Source organism: Zootoca vivipara, chromosome 16, assembly GCF_965207765.1.
Source record: "Zootoca vivipara chromosome 16, rZooViv2.hap1.1, whole genome shotgun sequence".
In the NCBI taxonomy this organism is placed as follows: domain Eukaryota; kingdom Metazoa; phylum Chordata; class Lepidosauria; order Squamata; family Lacertidae; genus Zootoca; species Zootoca vivipara.
The window spans coordinates 6,790,387-6,813,397 of record NC_142599.1 but is presented as its reverse complement, the minus strand read 5'-3'; the positions used below and the strand labels follow the sequence as shown (position 1 = coordinate 6,813,397).

Here is a 23,011-nt window from a genome sequence, read left to right as displayed (position 1 = left end):
ACTGGTGCACTTGGAAGTCTGTGCTTCTCTGAGAGTGTTTGGCAACAGCAGAGCCTGCACCAAGTGACTGGTGACAGGACCCCCTGGCTCCCCACTCCTCTATGGCTGGTGGTTGATGCCCTCCCCTGGTGCTAGAGAATCTCTCCACTCAAAGGATGGGGCAGGGCAGGGAGTCAGAGGTAGTGCCTCTCCTTCCCTAGCCAAGAACTACAAAGGAGCAATGGCTTCTTCCTTGCTCTCAGGTGTGGATCCCTGCCACTGGCATTCTCCAGGCCTTCTCCCCTTCCTCCAAAAGCAACTGCCACTCAGCCCCATGCCAGTCTGAATTGCAGATCACCCCAACTATGGGAATGGGAACCTGGACTAGGCGGGCTTTTGGTCTGATGAACCAAAGCACTTCATATGTTCTCAAACATCTAAAGGGCTGCTACACATAATATATTTTGGGTGTGTATCAGCAGAAAACCAGAGAGGGTTTTGCTGGAGATGTTGTGGGGTTTTGTTGTTGCTTGTTTTGCTTTTTTAATGATCTCTCATTAAGTCCCATCTACCCATGGAGATAGGGACCCAGGTGGCGCTGTGGTTAAACCACTGAGCCTAGGGCTTGCTGATCAGAAGGTCGGCGGTTCGAATCCCTGTGACGGGGTGAGCTCCCGTTGCTTGGTCCTAGCTCCTGCCAACCTAGCAGTTCGAAAGCACGTCAAAATGCAAGTAGATAAATAGGGACCGCTACAGCGGGAAGGTAAACGGCGTTTCCATGTGCTGCTCTGGTTTGCCAGAAGCGGCTTTGTCATGCTGGCCACATGACCTGGAAGCTATACGCCGGCTCCCTTGGCCAATAATGCGAGATGAGCGCGCAACCCCAGAGTCGGTCACGACTGGACCTAATGGTCAGGGGTCCCTTTACCTTTTACCCATGGAGATAACATAGTTAGCCATAACATGCATTCCAGAGGCATCAACGCTGGCAGCTCAAACTGGATGCTTGCCCAGAACTCTGAGTCCTTTTAATATGTGCCATTTCCTACTCCATCCAGATATTACCTTTCAATGAGGCAAAATGTATGGATGCTTGCCATACAAAAATACAGGAGGAAAATTTAAAGCAAAGACACCTCCATAACTTAGTGGGAGGCAAGGCTGAGTGGCTTTTCCTTCTCTCTTGTCACCTTTCTCCTCCCAGTGATCAGAATTTTCCCCCAAAATTAATTCCCAGATGATTTCCACAGGAGGAAGGGAAATGTCCAGAACCACCATTCAAAAGTCCTACCTGTCACAGCGAATCAACCTTGCCTTTGTTCACCCATGCAGGGCATCATGTGGTGGTTGGGTAATCATGCATGTGGGAATCCACACTTCTTCTTTTCATGCCTCGTAACCGGATTGGGGACCCAAAAGGCTAAAGGAACTAAATTCACTGTATCAGCCTGAACCTGCTCTTAGATCTGGAAGGGAGGTTCCTCTCATTGTTCCACCGCCAGGAGAGGTGATGATGATGGGCAGGGCCTTCTCAGTGGTGGTGCCCCACCTATTGAATACTCTCCCCATAGATCAGGGTTGGCTAACCTTTTGTGGGTCAAATTTTGGACAATTTTTCCATGGAGAGCATGCAAGTGGTGGGCGACCAAAAGTGTGGCTAATCCTCCTCCTCCTCCTCCTCCTCCTCCTCCTCCTCCTCCTCCTCCTCCCCCCCCTCTCTCTCTCTCACACACACACACACACACAACCACTCCTCCTCAGCTGATCCATACTTATCAGCTAAGAAAATGAGAGTATCTCTTCTTCCTGCTCATTCAACAATCCTTCTGGTCTGATGCCTGAGGAGGCTGCAATTTGCCTCCCCACCAAGACATTGAGCAGGTGGTTTAAACCTTTCCATCCACCCCAGTGCCACATCTACTTCAATTGCATTCTTCTTTTTACTACTACTGACAAAACTGGAGGATGTTGCACGGATCTGGGAAATAAATACTTGCTTGGTGGGTGAGAACAAGGCAGCGGTTCGCCCCTACCCCGTGCCCTAGACTTACAACTGGCCAGGGGCGTAGCGAGGCACTGCGACACCTGGGGCACAAATTGCCATGCACCCGAGTGGGCGTGGCGTCGCTACATAATCACACATGCACCGTTACGTGGCGGGGTATTGCCGCGCCCCCGCGCCTCTAAAGCTGTGCACCTCGCTCCGCTCCAGCAAAAAAACAAAACAAAACAAAGGGCCGGCGTGCCTGCAGCTTTCTTTTGTTTTTTTTTCCCCTCCGAGGCTGCCGTGCAGAGGCAAGGGGCGGGGGCGTGGCCCCAAGTGACACCTACTCCAGGGCGGTGCCCGGGGCGTACCACCACCACCACCCTGTCCACCACTTGCTCCGCCCCTGCAACTGGCACTAATACTTTTGACATTTCAGCACCCAAAACATAGAGAGATGCCCTGTATTCAGTCAGATCATTGGTCTATCTATTTTGGAATTGTCTACACTGACAAGCAGTGGCTCTCCGGGGTTTCAAGCAGGCTCCCACTTGAAATTTTATCAACTTTCCCCACGTCTGCCTTTGGTCATCTTTATTTTTCTAAATGAAAAAGCCCAAATGCAATAACTTCTCCTCAAAGGCCAAGCAAGGAACTTGGATATACTTGTCTTTGGGTGTTCTCCCACTTCCTTCTTGAAGTCCCTGCCCAGCTAGTGACAGCGCCGACTTCCCATTAACATAACTCACCTGGGCTAAATGCTGTGACTTCTACTTATGGGCTCTAAGCACTGAATGCCCTGCTAAATCAGTGTCTCTCTCTCTCTCTCCTGTAAGCCTGCCAAAGGGGAAGAGCTGTCGTTGAAATGTACATTATGAATGCCGAGAGAGATTCTGCACTGCCGGGAAAAAGGATTACCTCAGGAACCAGGCATTGAGATTAAAATCCCCAAGCACAAGAGCACTTCTGAAATGGAGGGTATCGGGTGGAAACAGCAGCAGCTCCGTAATCAGCTATAACTCAAGAAGCCCATAATATGAAGCCTCCATAAATGATATGTTTACACAATGGTTTGCTGAAGGCAGCGGTGCAGAGAAGCAATACATGCACGGATTTGGAAAGGCATGAGATAATTTCACGGAAGATAGGTCCGTACCAGGGTAGTCAAGATAGTGCCCTCTAGATGTTGTTGGACTGCATCTCCCATCTGCCCCCAGCAGCATGGTCAATAGTCAGGAATGGGAGTTGTAGTCCAAAAAGAAATGGAGGCCACCACCTTGACTACCTCTGGTCTATACTCTTGTTGCTCGTCACCCCAATCTCCAAGGCAAGCGAGATTACTCAGGGTTTGTGTTTCCTTTTGGAAATGAGGCACACCAGAGACTATGGTGTCTTTAGGATATATGGTTTATTTACACATATATACAACCTGAGCCTACGATGGAGGGGGTTCACAGTATTAACACCCCCAAAAGGTCTTGTTTCTTCCAGGGCAGCAGCCTTGGATTCAAACATTGCTCTCAAACTTTGCTCTGATACTGCTGCTTGCTACTTTACTTCTAGGTCATGTGACACATACCAAATCTGTCCTCAGAAACTCAGGCTTTGGCCTTCTGAGAGATGGAGGAGTGGCCCCACCAATTTGCCATCTGGCCCAGAGCCCCCTCTCTCTTGCTTTTGTAACAGTCAGGTAATTAGCTGAGCACCGGAAGCTGGCCTGGCTTATTTAACTTTTAACACTTCCGAGTCCAGGGATTAGAATTTTCTGGCACCCAGTTGGACATCTCAAGCCTTGATGAAATTCTAACACTTACTAGAGCCAGGAATTTATAGTGCTCTGGAGCCCATAAATTCAAAATGCTACATTAGCCATTGCCCCCCCCCACTTTTCCAGAGTTCAGATGTGAGTGACAATCCTTTTCTCCCTTTTGGGACACGGGTGGCACTGTGGGTTGAACCACAGAGCCTAGGGCTTGTCGATCAGAAGGTTGGCGGTTCGAATCCCCGTGACGGGGTGAGCGCGCATTGCTCGGTCCCAGCTCCTGCCAACCTAGCAGTTCGAAAGCACAAAGTGCAAGTAGATAAATAGGTACCGCTCTGGCGGGAAGGTAAACAGCGTTTTCGTGTGTTGCTCTGGTTCACCAGAAGTGGCTTTGTCATGCTGGCCACATGATCTGGAAGTTGTATGCCGGCTCCCTTGGCCAATAAAGCGAGATGAGTGCCGCAAGCCCAGAGTCATTCGCGACTGGACCTAATGGTCCGGGGTCCCTTTACCTTTAATGGTGTCATGACTAGATATCAGCAGGCTTGGTGGACTCCCACGATATCTTCAATTCTCAACCCTGCTCCCCACCACTGTTTTCCTAATGAAAAATTTCCTCCGGGCAGGAACTCCCTAGGAACATTTAATTCTCCTTGCAGATGTCCCATGTGGTAAAACCATAAGAACTGCATTTTCCTGAGCAGTGAAGGACCTTGCTATTTTAGACAGTCCCCGTCTATCTGGGCTTGCCATTGGACCCACAACCACACCATGTTCTCAATCATAATTGCTTCTCTCCTTGGGCAGCTTTTACAAAAATGTAAAGAGATGGGCAGTCTGGTCACAAATCTCCAGCATTTTATTTCATTTGGCCATCGGTCTCTGCCAATACAAGAAGCAGAAAGTGTGCAATAATGAAATAACATCCGGCTGAAGTCAAAGACCTGAAAGAGACTGGGGGACACCACACACTTTTCAACAACCTCATTGTGTTTTGATTGACTGCTGAAAGACCAGAGGTCAAGTGCCCAATGATATCACACACACTCCAATTAATAGGATTTTTCTTCGTAAAAATGCATGAGATCAAAGATACTGTAAAAAATTAATTTGCTGCATGCAGTTGAGCCCTGCACACACATTTTTTTAAAAGGAAAAAAAAGGAAAACCATAGAAAGAACAGTGTTCTCTCAGTGGTGGTTAATATGGAATGGCACGTTCACGACAAGATGCTGTCATAACTTGCAGGCGCCAAAGGTTGAGGCTCAACCCCTACCATGCCCACTTCAGAGGAATAGGAAAAGACCTCAGAGAGTTGCTGCCCATTAGAGTGGACAGTCCTGAGCTAGATGAACAATTAGGGTGACTTGGTATAAAGCAGCTTCCTATATTCCAGTGGTGAATGCGTAAGCGTTGCTCCAAGTTTCAAGGTATTTCCACACAAGGGCAAGATTTTGAAGTGGGATTCAGTCACATACTGGCAAATGCAGGTTGTGCAATTCCAACTGAATGGGAAGTCTTGGGGAACAAACTTCCCCAAAGACCAGACCTTCTTGCAATAAGAAAAGTGATGTGGAAGTGCACCAGAAAAGTGTGTGGTAAACACTTCCTTTGATGAAGGACACTTCCTTTGATGCTCGGCAGGGGGTTGGACTGGATGGCCCTTGTGGTCTCTTCCAACTCTATGATTCTATGGTGAACATCCACCAAACTCCCCAGAAACAAATGGGAACAAATGCTCCTTGAATAAGCAGCATTTGTCTAATCATCCTGCAAAGAAATCAGGAGGAATGTTCAATGAACCAAGTCATGTAGAAGCACCTCTCCATCTTCCACAAAGAGATTACAGTGGCTTGCAAGGCCATTCCGCTGCTGCTGCCGCCGCCCAACATCTTCTCCCTTGCCTCCTTTTGCCCTCTGTGTGACCAGATGCATGATCTCTGAAGCTCCCACAACTGTCTTCTGTAAAGCCGCACCTGACATAAATCAGAATTTTGATCCCTGTTAATAGACAGTTATTTTCGCTTCATTCAGACATGCGGCAACAGCAAAGTTCATCCATCCATAATTCATAGCTGCACCCCGTAACTGTGGGTTCCCCTCTCCCCTTTTGCTGGGAATTTGATAGGCAGCTCCTAACCTCTTTCTGCCCTGCTTTCTCCAGATTAGATTTAGATGAGCAAGCATGTGTGAGAGATAGAGATTCTCTTATAAACCTTCCTGAGAAGTTCATCAGTTTTAAGAGACAAGGGTCAGAACAGGGAGAATAAAATCCACTTTACTAACAATGCATAATGAGCCTTATGTTACTTGTTACCAGAGGGGGACTTATGAGTCATCCAGCTCTTCTCGGTAGAGGAGATCCAACACACAGAGCATCACACACACACACGGCTATCTCCCTGACATGCTCCCAAACTCACGGGGGAACTAGAACACAATCCCAGTCACATTATACACTTCTCCAGATCTTGTAATGCATTTTCAGTGTGCAGGAAGTACACTCAAAAATGCATATTTTATGTTAAAGGTGAGCTGATGAGAGGTGTGGAGTCCAGGGACATTCTCCACCCCTCCTCTACATGCAAAGAATATAGCAGTGGCCCAATGCCTATGATTTTGTCCTGTCAATGGAAAGCATACTGCTTGAAAGATGACTCTCTGCCACCCCACCCCAGCCTCTACTCTTCTTCCAGAACTCTCCTATCTGAAATGCCTTTGGGAGCCCATAATGCCCTCCATAAGGTAAAGGTAAAGGGACCCCTGACCATTAGGTCCAGTTGTGACCGACTCTGGGGTTGCACGCTCATCTCGCATTATTGGCCGAGGGAGCCGGCGTACAGCTTCCAGGTCATGTGGCCAGCATGACAAAGCCGCTTCTGGCGAACCAGAGCAGCACACGGAAACACCGTTTACCTTCCCGCTGTAGTGGTCCCTATTTATCTACTTGCACTTTGACGTGCTTTCGAACTGCTAGGTTGGCAGGAGCTGGGACCGAGCAACGGGAGCTCACCCCGCCACAGGGATTCGAACCGCTGACCTTCTGATCAGCAAGCCCTAGGCTCAGTGGTTTAACCCACAGAGCCACCAGGGTCCCAATGCCCTCTATAGATGTCAGCATATTTGTTTGAAAGACTATTACAAGATAGTGGTCTGTGAAGCATCTAGCAAAGGAATGGCATTCTAATGATTTCAGTGGCATTGCTGTGGTTTTGCATTCTCTTTGTCCAGGAATCAAATGAGGATATCGGAGCAGCACATTTGCTGCTAAAGGACGTTCCTGGAGGCCCTCAGCCCAAGGAGGACAGAAGAGGTCTGGTGGTGAAATGAGGGGCTGGGAGCGGAGATCTCTATATATAAAAATGTAAACTGGGCATGTGGGTTATTATCCACTTTTCTCCGAAACCGCTTCACCGATTGCGTTCAAATTTTGACACAGCGTCCCAAGCGAATGTCCGAAGGTTCTTATAAAGTTTGCTAAAACAGATGTCACACCTGTGCAACATAAAAAAACCCAAACCCCGTCTCTCAGAACACACCAAACAGATAAAAGTGCATGCTGGGAAATAGAATGGAGAAGCAGCCTCTCCATTGGCTGCAGACAATCGGTGACATCACAACATTCCACAGCAACCAACCGAAAACAGGCCTTTACAGACTTTACAGGCCTTTACAGACTAGGCCGAATGGAGGTACTGACTCGCCTGGGTGGGGGTTTGGGGAAGATGGGATGGGATGTAGGTCAGGACAGAGTTGGGGGATTCACAGGGATGAGCCAGCGGGGGGGGGGGCAGAATAGGTCATGGATCAGGACAGGGTGGGGGCACTCACAGGGATTAGCCACAGCAACGCGTGGCAGGGCCAGCTAGTATTACAGTATATATATTTACTCAGAGTGGACTCAATGAAATGGTAGAAGGTCCGTTATTTCAATAGGTCTATGCTGATAAAGCCTACTGCCTTCAGAATCCAGCAGCTCCCTTACTTTGGGGTACAGGTGTTGGGTGTCTAAACCTTTAAATTGCTCTTACATTTGTCCCATTTGGATCGAAAGGGATGATGGATTGTGTTTGGAATGATCTAGTTACATAGCTCAGTTGGCTAGAGCTATCCAACTCTCCAATTCTATGATTCTAGTTTGAATGAAAAACACTGCATTTGTTCCAAAATATCTGAGCGGCACATCTGAAAGTAGTTCCAGTGCCTGGTCAGCTGAATTTGAATTAGGTTCAATTTGGGATATAACTGCATGATTTCTAGTCCATCATTTTCTTACATTCCTTAAAACCTTGTGGATGTGCTGTCACCACCAAAGGCTCCAAGTGGGCCTCAACCCTTGACAGGGCCTTTTCAGTGGTGGTACCCTGTAGCTAGAATGCCCTCCCTGGTGAGGTGCACCTGCCTCCATCATTATTAAGTTTCAGGAGGAATTTGAAAACATTCCTGTTTACCCAGGCATTTTGGTGGCAGAAGAATGCTGTTATGGGCAACACTTAGAGTAGAGGATGAAATAATGATTTTTAATGTTTTTCACTACAACTACTTATGGAACATTTTAAACCATAACTGCTTTTAGACATTATTTATCATAATTGCTTTTAGAATGATTAACTGCTTAGCTGTTTTGTTTTGGAAATGTTGGTGTGCTTGCCTCCCTAGACTCCTTTGGGAGGAAGGGTGAGATATAAATTCAATAGATTATGACGATGATTGATGGGGAAAATAAACAATTCACATTCCACTGTATGTGGGTAGGTATGTTTCATGGTGTTCTTTTAGTCTACGTATGTATATTCAGCTCGGCAGCTTGTAACATTCTGCATACTGGGGAAGAAATTGCCAATGATGGTCCAACCCCCTGCTGTGCAGGAATCACAGTTAAAAATTCCCTGGTGGCCGTCCAACCTCTTCTTAAAAACCTCCAATAAAGGAGCGTCCATCACCTGCCATGGGAGTCCGTTCCACTGTTGAACAGCTTTTACTTCCTAATGTTCAGTTGGACTCTCCTTTCTTTAAATCAGAGTCCATTGGTTTGGCTCCAGCCCTCTGGAGCAGCAAAAAACAAGCTTGCTCCATTTCCCATGTGACAATCATTCAGGTATTTGAAGATGGCTATCATATCTCCTCTCAGTCTCCTCTTCTGCAGGCTAAACATACCCAACTCCCTCAACTGTTCCTCATCAGGCTTGGTTTCCAGACCCTTGATCATCTCCGACCGCCCTTTTCTGCACATGTTCCAACTTGTCAATATCCTTCGTAAATTGTGGTGCCCAGAACTGGATACAGGACTCCAGGTGGAGTCTGAGTCCGAGGCAGAATAGAGGATGTTTTTTTTTTGCTGCAACAGGCTAACACGGTTCTCCCTCTGAGCTATATCAACCCTAATACTTTTCAAAAGCTCTAAGGATTCAATATACAACTATGGCTCTGTGGTTAGCTGCAATCAAAGGCATCTGAACACTGATTTACTCTTCGGCATGCTGCGCAGGTCTTTCTCTTTGGGAGAGGCAGAAAAAATAATGCTTCAATGTAAATTATGCCACAGCAGTTTCTGATGTTTCGATAAGATTTAGATCCACTCTGCATTTAAACAGAAAAGTAGAAAATGGCATTAAATTCAGATAAGTGCAAGATCATGCATATTCGGGAGGCAGAAATATTAAATACACCATCATAATGGAACAGAAGGCCTGGCTGGTAATGGATTGTGAAAAAAGAGTTCAGGGTTTTAATAGATCATTCCTTCAGATCATCACCACTGCAAAGTGGGAGTTAATAAATTATTTGAACGTGCATTTTGCGCCTATATTTTAACAACCTATAACAGACGGGTTTGTGTCATCTCACCGAGATGTGGGCGAAAAGCTTCAGGGGAAAGTGTGATTTATGAACCAGACCGACAGAAGCTCATAAAATCATGTGACGTCATGAATGGAATGGAAGGGTGGAAGCACTAGGAATACCAGGAAGGGACACAGCAATGAATGCAGAAGATTCCAGGTTCAATCCCTGGCATCTCAAGACAGGGCTGGAAGAGAACCCTGCCAATCACTGCAGACAATGCTGAGCTTGATAGACCACTGCTCTGACTTTGTGAGGTGCACAGCATACATTTCATTTGTCCTGATTTGTATTTAGGATGCAGGATGCAAGCTGGATACAAGAATAGGGGTGTGTGTGTGATAGCAAGTGGGATCTGGCTGTTTCTGCCCCTGTCCCATGATAGATCGAGGATGCTGCATGAAACACTTAAGACCCGTCCCTTCACTCTTAGCTTTCAACCAGTGAGCAATACTGGTGGATCCAATACCAGGATCCATGCACCTGGAGGGAGCAGGATGGCGGTCAGGTCAGTGCTGGGCAGATGCTGCAGCTCAGGCCTGGAGATCACAGCAACTCTTCCCAGTAGGTCTTGCCCCAATGAAGCAGTTGTGAAGACTGAAGGCCCCTGCTTTCCCACCACTGCATTCCCCATGGCCTTTCCCTAGCAGCCTAAGGCTTTGTCATCTTGTCTCTCTTCATTCCTCTCTGTCTTCTGGGAGACCAGGGGGTTGCAGAGCTGCTCACAGCAAGAGGGGGGAGGCTTCCTGGCTTTTTCAGCAGCCTGCCCCCACTCCCTTCCAGCCTTAATTCTGGACTGCCCTCTGCCACTGCCTCTTCCTGCTCACTAAACCCTGTTGCCCCTTCAGCTTCCGACACCTCCTCCTCCTCCTCCCAGTCTGCTCCCTCTTCTCCCTCTGACCACTCGTCATTGTCCCACCTCTAATCCCCTGGTTCTTCTTCCCCTGCCGGTGCCCTTGGGGGGTTCTCCAGCTGGTTCCTCCCTCCACTCCTCTTCATCCACCCAGTCCATGACACTTACAGTTGTTTCTACAGATCTGAATACCATGGACAACAGTCTAGTGTCCAGGCAGCTATTCCCATATCTGCATTCTATGAAGCAGTTGCAAAAACAGGGGGCCACTTTCCCTCTACCTGCACCTCCTCCTGATGGGCTGCGTGCACACAGCCGGAGAGTACACCTGTGTGGAAGCTTCCCCTGCTCATTCCCTTCTTGGTTCTGGGAGACAGTGGTGCGGGAGAGGGTGGGGAAGTACCTGTTCCTTAACTTGCCTGACCTGCCTCTTCCTTCTCTTCTTCTGACCCATCCCGTGCTCCACCCTCCAGCTCTGAAGCTTCCCGCGCCTCTAATTCTTGCCTCCTGGTCAGCAGAAGTCCCACAAATCACTGGCCCCCTCTCCCAAGTCAGACTCTAGCCCCTCCCCCCCCCAGTGCGCACTCATCAGCATCTTTCCAGACCCAGACAGCACCACCATAGCTGCCAAGTTCCGGCCTGAGAAATAAGGGACTGGACCGGAAGTAGCATACCGGAAGTAGCGCTGCCACCATTTTGGAACTGGGCGGAGCATGCTCAGAAGCTACTTTTGATGCTGCTCTGCCCTGTTCCAAAATGGCCGCCGCACCAGAAGTCACGCTGCAGCCATTTTGGAACTGCGCAAAGCAGCATCAAAAGTCACTTCTGAGCATGCTCTGCCCAGTTCCAAAATGGCCGCCGCACCAGAATAAACCAGGGGGAAACAAAAAAATCCGGTTTTTCGGCTGGGGACAGCTGGAAAAATGGGGTTTTCCCAGGGAATACGGGAGAATGGCAGCTATGAGCACCACACCCCCATCCAGATTAGCTGCAGTAACAGTGGTATCAGGAGATTGGCTCCATCCCACTGCGCCTCTGACTACTGCCAGCAAGATACACATTTGATGTTTTCACCTAGGGACTTCATTGCTGTTGCTTTCCTTCACCCACCTCTCCTCTTGTTTCCAGGTCTCCGACAGATGCGACTACGTCTTTGTCAATGGGAAGGAAATGAAAGGGAAAGCAAACGTCCGTGTCCATTTCATGTACCAGCATCTGAGTGCCCCCCTGGAGATGACCGTGTGGGTACCCCGCCTCCCTCTGCAGATCGAGGTCTCTGACACAGAGTTAAATCAGATCAAGGGGTGGCGGATCCCCATCGTCTCAAATAAGAGGTGGGCTTTTGTCTGAGGTTCTATCGGGTCTAGATGCAGGCTGTGTGCTCTGTGCAAATGGTTGCCGTTAGGGCTGTGCAGAACCCCCCTGGCCTGATCTGGGACCCTATCTGGGGATTCCTCCCCCCCCCCGGCCCAAGTTGACCCGAAGAGCACCCAACCTAGATCCAGATCAAGCAGATCCAGAATCAGGGGTTATAAGCTGTTATGTACTGAGCTGAATCCTAGAACAATAGGATTCAGAATCAGCAGTCTGATTGGTCCGCAGGAGCTACCCAATCCAACTCCAGGTGGAAGTGAATCCGCAACCAGATTGGCCTGCAGGAGCAGCCAATCAGGTGGCTGGCAGAAGTGAATCTGCAACCTGATTGGCCTGTAGGAGCAGCCAATCAGGCTGCAGGCAGAAGTCAATCCACAACCTGATTGGCCCACAGGTGTAGCCCTGAAGTAGCCAATCACGCAAGGCCCATTGTGTAAATAATGTATATAAGCAGAAGGTTTGGGGAAAAGAGCCATTTTCTTCTCTTCTTCTCCTTGATGACTATGAACTGAATAAAGAGCATGAAATTCACTCTCGACTCCGAGTATATTTCATAAACCCTAATTAAATATATACTTGGGAGGAGGGCACTCTCCGACCACACTGAAGAGAGCAGGTTTAATCCTGCTGGGTGCTGCATTGCCGCTGGGAACATGCTGGCAGAGCAGACCCTTGCACGATTGAATCCCCTGCTCACCAGTTGCTGAGTGGAGGACCCAATCCTGCTGGGGTCCCCAGTGTGTTCCCCTGCTTGGGAACAGGCACTCGCAGCCAAAGACCCTTCTTTAAAGAGGATGGTGCTGGGCCAGTTAGGCGAATATTCCGACCTGATACAAGACAGCTTCCTATGTCCCTATCACTGGGAGGATTTTAAGGCAACCTTAAGACGCTCTTCCTTGCCCAAGTGCTCTGCTTGTTTTGCCTTGACAGGTCAGCTAGGGACAGCGATGACGAAGAGGAGGATGAGCGGAAGGGAAGAGGCTGCACCCTCCAGTACCAGCACGCCATGGTGCGGGTCCTCACACAGTTCGTAGCCGAACCCTCAGATCCCGGCGGGCAGATGGCCTACCTGCTGGGCTCAGACTGGCAAGTCGACATCACTGAGCTGGTGAGCGATTTCATACAAGTGGAAGAGCCGAGGATCGCAAAGCTGCAAGACGGGCAGGTGCTGGTTGGACAAGAGCTGGGGATGACGACGATTCAGGTAGGAGGAAAGGAATGCTGGGAAAGAGCAGAAGAGCAGCCATTCTGGATCTGATTGAATATTCACCTAGGCCAGCATGATGATGCAAAAAGTCTTTCAAAAACTACAGTGGAACCTCTACTTACGAATAACTCTACGTACGAATGTTTCTACTTACGAATGGAGCTCCGTCCGCCATCTTGGATGCGGTTTAGATAGGATTTTTTTTTCTACTTACAAATTTTTAGATAGGGTTGCTTCAACTTACAAATTTTTTCTCCCAATGCATTCCTATGGGATTCAACTTACAATTTTTTACGACTTACAAATGTGCGTTCAGAACGCATTAAATTCATAAGTAGAGGTACCACTGTATTTGAAAATAATACATAAGGTATCATCATCATCACCATCACTTATTGCATTTATACCCCACCTTTCCTGCAAGGACTTTGAGGCATACATAGGTCTCTTCCCCTCCATTTCATCCTCACAAAAACCCTGTAAGGTAGGTTAGGCTGGGAGGCAGCAACTGGCTGCCTCCCAGCTTCCATGCCTAAGTGGGAAATGGAACTTGGGTTTCCCAAATCCTAGTCCTACGCTCTAACCACTATGCCACACTGGCTCTCCTGCCATTTAACTTCTCCAAAAATAGCTAAAATGGATAAACCCCACTCACCTGCTTTCTGGAGGGGATGTACAGCTCATGGTTGTTTCACACATATGTATCCCAAAGTTTCCCAGTTCTAGGAAGAGATGTTTGTAGAAATAACAAAAATACTAAGAAAACTGGGGGCGGGGTGAACCTCCTGAAAAACTATTGTTGGTTATATTCAAGGGAGACAGCCAAGGGTTATTATATACACATCTAATTGGTTGTTGGTTTATGGGAGCAAGAACCTACTGATAGCTGGAAACTGGAAAGAAACAAAGGGTTTAAAGGTACACAAATTCTATAACATAATTTAGGACATAGCATTTTCTGAAAAACTGACCTAAAACTGGCATTGCGTGGCTGGAGGGCAAAAGAGAAAGAGACTTTCATGGCAGATTGGTTTCCATTCATCCAGTAAACGAACAAAGACTCTACAGGACAAAGTGTACCTGCCACATTCCATAATATATAGATGTGTTAACATTTTCCTTCATATTGATATTAGCAGCTTTCAGCCTCTCTTCGTTTCAGTGCTATAGGTTGGGGAAAAGAGGTGTGGCATGTCCAGTTTGTATCCCCCCCCAAAAAAATTTCTTTTTCTTTTTTTTAATGAAAACTTTCTCTATTATATTTTGAAAACACCCACTTTTTAAATGACATAGTACCTCCCAATGTGCCTTTTAGGCAATAGACAACTGCCATGGCCATATCCCAGTAACCAGGACTGGCCCAATTACCTTTTGGCACCGGAGACAAGGTGGGCCACCAACACTTGTTCCCTCTTGACCAAGAGTCTTGGCAAAATTCCATGAGCCAGTGCTATTGCTCTCCCTGGCTTTGGCTTTTGGCTGCATCTTCAGCTTACCCAAAGCTGAATTGGAAACCCCCCAGGCTGGATCAGGCTCTCTTGCCCCCCCCCTGAACATGCAGCATGAGGCGGGTCACCTCAGATCGCCTCATAGGTGTGCCAGCCATGCAAGGGCAGCCAGCTAGCTTAGGGGCAGACCACACGGCACACTGTTCCAGCCAGTTTCCATCCCTCAGCATTTGCTGGCTATGGAAGCTGTCTCATTCTGCCTTATGGTAGGGCTTGGTCCTGCCTGTTGCAGGGAGCAGGGAGCACAGGCCTTCCAAGCACAAAGAGCCACTGCCAGTTCCTGAGAGGGGGAAAGGCAAGATGCAAAGAGATCAGCATGGTGCAAGCCTGGCGACAGGAGCATCGGACTGGCTCTGCTGCTGCACCTGCACCATGCTGCCCTTCTTGCGCCTCTCCCTCTCAGGAACCAGCAGTGATGCTCAGTGCTCAGAAGACAGGTGAGTGATGCTGCCCTGCTTCACTGACCGCTAGCCCCTTATCCTTACCAAATTGCTTTTCCTCAACAGGTAGCCTTTAGGAAGTTGGGAGACGGCAGTCCTCGGTAGCAATCTGTATTTATATGTTGCAAAAGCTGAGAGTCTAATTTTGCCTTCTGTGACTGTCTATAAATACAGAGAATGTATATCTGGGAAGGGAATTGGAAGCGAGAGGGATGGAGGCGGGGAATGCTAGTTGGCCCATCCACTTGAAAGAATATGTATAGCCTGTCACTCGAGAAATCGTCAAAGTCAGCTGCTTTTGAAATGCCAAGGTCTTAGAGAGTGATAGCTCAGCTCACATCCACCTTGCTTAATTCACTTTTCATAAGCGCTGCTTGTCTTCTCTTCAGAGTCTTCTGTAATGCAAGCAAAAAAGTGTGTGTGTGTGTGTGTGTGTGTGTGTGTGTGTGTGTGTGTGTGTGTGTCACTGTCCTGATGAGTTTGCAATCTAAGGTCAGACAGTAGGGATGGACAGAGGGAGACAGGAGGGAAGGGAGAGGAAAACGTAATGAGGGGTTCTGTTTAACTGCCCATAATTTGTCCCCATTGTTTGTTTTCAATCACTAATTTTGATTGAAGGAAAGGTAATTGAATAATCGTATGAAGTTTTTAGTCAGTTAATCAATGAATCTGTGGGTTAAATTAGCATATGGGGGGAAACAATCTTTTTCAGCCAAGAAAGATGATGTAGACATATGTTGCGGCAGGAACTATCATAGAAGAGTCATTCCACCCTCCACAACAGAAAAGGGGGGAATGGGAGAATATATATATATATATATTTTAAAAGGATGCTTCACATTGGAATCAACATAAATGCCAGTTCAGATAGATGATAGAGATAGATAGATGATAGATAGATAGATAGATAGATAGATAGATAGATAGATAGATAGATAGATGTTAGCTGTCCTCCGCATGTTGTCATAAGCCACCCAGGGAATATTTATTGATGGTCTGCCAACAAATAAATAAATCTATCCATCAATCAAAATTTTATTGCATTAGCCGGTTGGCCATAGCACATAACACATAAAACATTAATTATAATAGTAATAATAATAGCGGTAACCTACACGCTATTATACAGAACATATAAAACACTTACAAAACATTGGATATAAAAACATGCGATATAAAACAGAATTTGGTAAAAGCTAGGGTGCATCATGTGTGTTTTGGGTATAAATCCATCAAGGAAAGTCGGGACTGAAATGTTTTATACTTATTATTATTATTATTATTATTATTATTATTATTATTAAAAAGTTTTTAAAGAAGTATGACTCTCCTTGCGGGTTCTGATGCGTTTGCCTCGGTTTTCCTGAACAGATTCTGTCTCCGCTTTCTGACGCCATCTTGGCTGAAAAGACTGTGACTGTCCTCGACGAGAAGGTGACTATTACTGACCTGGGGGTCCAACTGGTAACCGGGCTTTCCCTCTCCTTACAACTGAGCCCAGGAAGCAACAAGGCCATCTTTGCTACAGCGGTAGCCCAGGAAATTCTCCAGGTGCCAAAACAGGTATGAAGCCTCATTTGCCATTTCTGAGGCCGCCAACAAAAAGACCAAAAGAGAATGCAGATTTGCATACAGTGGGCATATGCACGTTAAGAAATAAAAGCTTATAACTTAAATAGAACTATAATCCATTTCACCAAAAGACCTCTCTAGTAAGCACCTGCCTCTCCTTTGAAATGGGGGTAGGGCTTGGGGCAAGCTGTGAGGGGAAAGGCAAGGAGGTGGTTGAGGTGTAAAGGGGGATGATCAATTATGCAAGGAGGGGCTTACCTGCCCCCCCATATTTTATTCAAGTTGCCGCCGGTAGGCGGGGTTGGCAGGCAGAGTGAGCAGGGGCAGCCGCCTCCATTATTAGCAAAAGTAACATAAAAATGGGTTATATATATTTTGGGGGGATGTGTATGTTGGACAAAATTGCACACAAATTGTACACCTGGAGAAATTCACACTGAAATGCTGGTGAATTTTCAGGAGGACTTAAAAAATAATAAATTCAAAGTGAGGCGGCAATGTGCACAACTGAACTGATGAGTGGGAAAAACGAGAAACTGGGGACAAACAAAGTCCTATTTACAGACTTCTTTTGTGTATGAGATTGGCTTTGTGTGCATTCATTCGGCCCAAGAACTGTCAGTTGCTGACCCTCAAGCTATGTCCCACCCCCTGAAGCCCTTTTGTCAAAGCAAAATCTCTTCCGCTGTAGGAGGAGGAGATGTTGTGGGCCCACGAGGCCTTCACGTGGTGGTGGTAGGGAATGGTTGCCATTCCCCCCCAGCCCATTGGTCGGCTCCCTGCCGTGGCGTGCCCTTGGCGCATCCTATTAGGAGGTTCCAGGGGGGCGTGGCTCGGTGATTTAAGCGAGCGCGCGGCAGGGAATCGGCCTCGCTTCTTTCGGACCCCCAGCTGCTTCGTTTTCCCACCCACCCACCCCTTTAGGCAGGGTTCTACTTTGACATTGCTACGGACCTCGGTTGGTCGCCGTTGAGGGGCCTGGTAGGAATTTTCCCACTGGGCAAATTGGCTCTGGCCCGGTGGTTTTCGCCTACCTCGTAGCAACTCGTCACAACTTTGGTTTTGGCGGTAGGCATTGGATTATCTCTGAAAGGTACAGGTGTGAGGGGGGGAGGTTGCTGCCATCACCTCCCCCAAATGCGGAAGGGTACTCCCTTAAGGAGTCCGGGGGTGTTGCCAAGTCTGAAGCCGTGGTAGGTGAGGGCCAGAGGGCACGCCCCCAGTGGTGGCCCCAGGATGAGCTCCTAGTTGATGTGCATCACAGGACTCACCCAAAGGTGGTTAACCCTTCACAGACTGCCAGCAGAGCGGGCTGGAGTCGGATATAGTCGGTTAGATCAAATGCCTATGCCAATACCTCTCTACATCCGTAATCAATAAAGTTGTGGCCTTCTACGCCCATTAACCATATGCAATGTGTCCTGTGTCTTTATTTCTCCTGGGGAGGCATCGGGGTATCGCCACACAAATGCTGGGTAAATTTCCTGCTCAGAGGGAATATGATGCTCATTCATCTCTCTTTCAGATGGTTTTGGTGGGGATGAGAAGAGGTAACCTAAGGCTGAGGCCTTGGTAGAGCACTCAGAATGAAGTTCTCCCCCTTCCCCAATGTGCATTCTCTCTCTTTCTCTTTGTAGTGTTCAGCAATCAAGTGACACGTGGCTAAAAAGCCAGGACAGGCAGTTCATCCTTTGCTGACCAGCAGAGTTAAAATCGCTACCTTGAAATCAGCTCAAAAGCAGGGTTGGGTGGTACTTAAGCCCCCAGCAAGCTTCCCGAGGAAATTGAGTCATATCCGAATCCATCCTTTCAGTGCAGTGGGGGTCGGGGAAAGAAATGAAACCAGGTGGCAGGCCAAAACCTGGAAAAGAGCTCAGGGAGCTTGTAAAGGATCCTTCCGCTGTGTCTACAGTCAATATTGGGTTTGCAAAGCAGTTGGCAAGGGGAAAGCGGGAGGGACGTTGAGCATACGGTAAGAGCCTCTGCACAGTGTCAGCATTGACAGGAACTTGTCAAGGTTTATCTATTTATTATCTAGGAAGCTGCCTTATACTGAATCCGACCTTTGGCCCATCTAGCTCAGCACAGAGTAGCCCTTCAGGGTTTCAGACAGAAAGCCTACCTGGAGATGCTGAAGATTGAACCTGGGACTTTCCGCCTGCACGGCGGATGCTTTGCCCCTGAGCTCTGGTCCATCCAACTCTGGTCCCCTGAGAGACTGGTTTTCTCCATAGATGTTCACAAAGTTGTATACACAGAGGGGACCGGTCCTGCCGTTGGGGTGAGTGAGGTGGCTGCCTCAGGCAGAATCCTCCTCCTCAGTTCCCTGACCATCCCCTTCTATTGGAGGAGAGAGCTGTGTGTCATGCACCTTCCCCTCCAGCTTTATAAGCACCCTGCTGATCTGCCCGTGCCATGCCCTGTTGCCAGGATTTGCTCCTGTATATGGAATGGGTACATACGTGCGCCATTTTGTCTTTTGCCTCAGGCAGCAAATTGTCTTGGGCACGGCCCAAACAATAAAGCAGCTCATCAATCAAGATAATATGGAGCTTAAAGCAAGCAAAAAAACAACAACCTTAAGTTCAGTAAACAGGCATAATACAACTTGCAAGTGCCCAAAGTTCATCAGGGAGAGGGATCTCAGCCAGGAGGGAGCTCCAAAAAATTGGGCTCACAGTCCTGAATGAACTGCTCCTGGTTGAAATGGGGGGAAGAACCATGTGAAGAAAAAGGTGGTAAATAAAGATAGATAAAACAAGAACCCTGAAACTTGGCTTCAAGAGCTTTTAGAAACCCACTTTCAGTCCCAGGAGCCTCAGGACTCTGGTGCTTTTCTTCCTGGCTAGCACTAAGTCCAAAGCCTGCATTCCATCATGCCCTGTGTGCTTTGCAAGGAGACTTTATCTTTTATATAAAGTGGTTTTTAGAAATCATAAATATAATAAGTAATTACTTGTGCTCTCCCCCCCCCACCCAGTTTGAATACAGAGCAGTAGTAAATGATCCAATCACCTGTGATGCTGTTTGACATGCAATTTATTAGTGTTTCAAAGCATGCACAAGAGACCTCAGGGGGGATACAAGTCTCTTACCACTTCTGTGGGAAACAAATCTTATTACCTATGACTATTTAAAACGTAGCCCTTGTCTTTCATAGAATTGAAATAAAAACGAATGGCTCGGTGTGGAATTAAATTTCCTCCATAGCTGTGACTCCAGGCTGGAGATATTGTTTCCTTGATCTGCCACTGAAGCACTTTGGAGGGGCGGGGGGACGCTCAGGAGCAGGGAAAGGGGTCTGCTCTATATTTCTCCACCGTGAACCGAAAAAGGAAAAGGGGGATCAGTTTGCTCAGTGTGAGCTTTGTGGTGACCATGTGTGGCAGGTGTGGAGAACTTCTGGCCCGCAGGTCAATTTTGGCCTTCCAGTTGTGCCAGTTTGGACCCGCAAGGTCAGTTTTCTGAAACTATACCTACTTGGCGATCGGATAGTGTCACCCTGGTGCTCAAGTGACGTCAGTGGTTGAGCCCCTGCTTTACATGGAGAAGGACCCAGGTTCAATCCCTGGCATCTCCAGTTAAAAACATGGTTCTGCTTCTTTCTGAGACCCTTAAGAGATTCCGTCAGTTGGACAAAAGTGGACAATACTAAACTAGATGGACACACCTGGCATAAGGCACCTTCCTGCACTAAGTCCTCAGCTTTTAATTAGATGGAAATCTATTTCTGTTTGAATTTCATTTCAAATGGTCTTTCTACAAATATATTTTGTGAGTCGAGAACCCGCCACCCGCTTGGGGAAATAAAGACACACGGACACAATGTATTATAGTTAATGGGTGGAAAAGGCCACAACTTTATTGGTTACAGCATGTGAGTGGTATTGGCTTAGGCATTGGATCAGACAGACTAGATGACTCCCCCCGCTCAGCGTGGAGTCATCAAAGGTTAGCAACCAGAAGGTGGAGCCTGTTGATGCAAATACAACTAAAAGCTCCCCCTGATGCTACTGGGGGTCGTGCCATGGCCCTAGTCACCAGCAGGGCATCGGACAGGATCCACGACCGCCGGATTCCTTTAACGGAATACCCTAAAGATGGAGGGGTAGGCGATGGCCCGAACCTTGGCCCCTCCAACACATCATGGATATACCAATGCTTAACCTGGCGCAAAATGGAGGCTGAGGTCTGCCGCGGCTGCAATAAGTGCAGCTAAATCCCGCCCCCGAGCCAGCCCTATTGGCTGGCTACCGGAGGCATGGCGCGGCAGCGAGGGCAGGTAGGCAAGGGGCCAAAACGCCCCTTGTCCATGTGGGAGCGGCTTCCACTCACAACCCCTCCCCTCCGTGAAGAGGAGAGACTTTGTCCTGATGTATGACCTCAGGAAAGCTTTCTGGTTCCTTCATGATAGCTTCTGCCAGGACCTACCTTTTGTAGGATTAAGTTCCATAGTTTAACTAAGTGTTGTGTGGATAAGTACTTTCTTTTGTCTCTCCTGAATCTGCCAACATTCAGCTTCATTGGAGGTCCCCGAGTCCTAGTGTTATTAAAGGGGGGGGGGACTTTTCTCTCTCCCCACCATGCATAACTTGAAATGCCTCTCATGTTGTCTCCTTGTATCATAGCAACCCTGTGGTTTTTAACTCTGATGGGTTTCTCAGAATGATGTTGTTGTTGTCGTTTCCCTTACAGGAAGCTGCTATAAGTTGCTGGATCCAGTTCAGTGACGGGGCAGTCATGCCCTTGGACCTATATGACATCAAGGACTTCTCTCTGGTGGCAACCTCTGTAGATGAGAAGGTGGTCTCCATTCTCCAGAGCCCCAAATTCAAATGGCCCCTTGTCGTTGCCGAGTCAGAAGGCCAGGGGCTGTTGGTGAAGGTGGAGATGGTGATCAGCGAATCGTGCCAGAAATCTAAACGGAAGAGCGTCATGGCTGTCGGGAGTGGGAATATCAAGGTCAAGTTTGGTCAAAATGATGCCAACCCCAACACCAGTGACAGCAGGCAGGTTGGGGCCAGCGTGCACTTGGAAAACCACACCAGCGACAGGCGTCAGAAGACAACCCTGCAGGAGGGGTCTCGACAAGATGGGCCTTATTACAGCTCATCGATGGGCCAGGAAGAAACCAGGGGGGCCAGCACACAAAAGTCAATTCTTAGTAAAAAGGAGGACCGCGAGAGCCTTCTAGATGATGACAGCCATATGCAAAACATCCCAATAGACTTCACCAGTTTGCCGGCACAGGTGGACTTGCCAATGAGCAATGGAGATCTGGAAGAGAACGACCTTGTGGAGACGCCCAGGGGCCTAAGTGACTTGGAGATTGGAATGTATGCTTTGTTAGGTGTCTTTTGCTTGGCCATACTAGTCTTCCTTATCAACTGCATCACCTTTGCCTTGAAGTACAGGCACAAGCAGGCTCCCTTTGAAGAGCAAGAAGGCCTGAGCCACTCTCATGACTGGGTAGGACTAAGCAACAGGGCAGAACTGCTGGAGAACCACCTTAATTTTTCCACCCAGCAAGAGGAGTGCATCACAGCCATTGACCAAGGCATAGACTTGGAGGAGAGCAAGTACCTCCTGGATGCCAACACCCAGAAGAACCTCAACGGCCAAGTCTTCCGGTCCTCGGACCCCACTGCCACCCCCGAAGGGAAGGAGCAGAAGAGCGAGCAGACCGCCTCACCAACCTCCAAGCGGAAGCGAGTCAAGTTCACCACTTTCACCACCATCTCTTCAGATGGCGGCTGCCCTACCGTCAACTCTATCTTGACCAGCAGTGAGGATGATATCAAGTGGGTTTGTCAGGACATGGACCTGGGGGGATGTAAAGAACTAAGGAACTATATGGAACGGCTACATGAAAATGTGTAACATTACACTAGAAACCCTTTTGCTTTCTTCTTTTCTCTTTGTTTTCCACTCACCTTTCTGCCTTTAATTTGGCGAACTGGGACAAAACAAAAAAACCTACAACCATTTATGAACAATTAAAATGGTGGATGATTTGGTTTCAATGGAACCCTGAGGAGCACTTTGAGTAAAGGTCGCAAGTGGCAACTATTATCTGTGCTCAGTGGAAATTAAATAAGATGTTTGGGAAATATTCTGATGGAAGGCAACTTACATGGGAAAATAAATTTTTTGAAGAAAAAAAAAGCAAACCAGATTCCATTTTGTGGGGAGGTTGCACAGGAAACCAATGCTAACCTGCAAACTCCAATGCAAAATCAGGTATTTTATATCATGCGATCTCATCTGGCCTGTAGTACAAACCTGACCTGTTAGGGCTTCCAATTCACCCCATAAGACCTTTTCCCCCATATGTTGCATCAGATGTGGGTCAAGCAATCTGCATTCAGACATGGGGTTTATTGCAATAGTTTTACTTGTTATAATGTCAGCCCTTCTGTCCCGATTATTCTAACATTCCTTTTACATTGCAGTATCTTCTTGTGTTTTGAAACTGTGGCTTTTTCATCAAT

General features: G+C 47.8%; 1 protein-coding gene across 1 annotated transcript in view; it reads left to right on the top strand.

Moving 5' to 3' along the window:
* Positions 1-22,741, top strand: part of LOC118076152 (transmembrane protein 132D) — a 444,754-nt gene extending 422,013 nt beyond the window's left edge. The window contains exons 6-9 of the mRNA XM_088659749.1: positions 11,548-11,753; positions 12,724-12,997; positions 16,320-16,511; positions 21,216-22,741. Coding sequence (XP_088515875.1) covers positions 11,548-11,753; positions 12,724-12,997; positions 16,320-16,511; positions 21,216-22,400 — 1,857 coding nt within the window. The 3' untranslated portion in view covers positions 22,401-22,741. The remainder of the gene's footprint in view (positions 1-11,547; positions 11,754-12,723; positions 12,998-16,319; positions 16,512-21,215) is intronic.
* Positions 22,742-23,011: the final 270 nt, after the last annotated feature.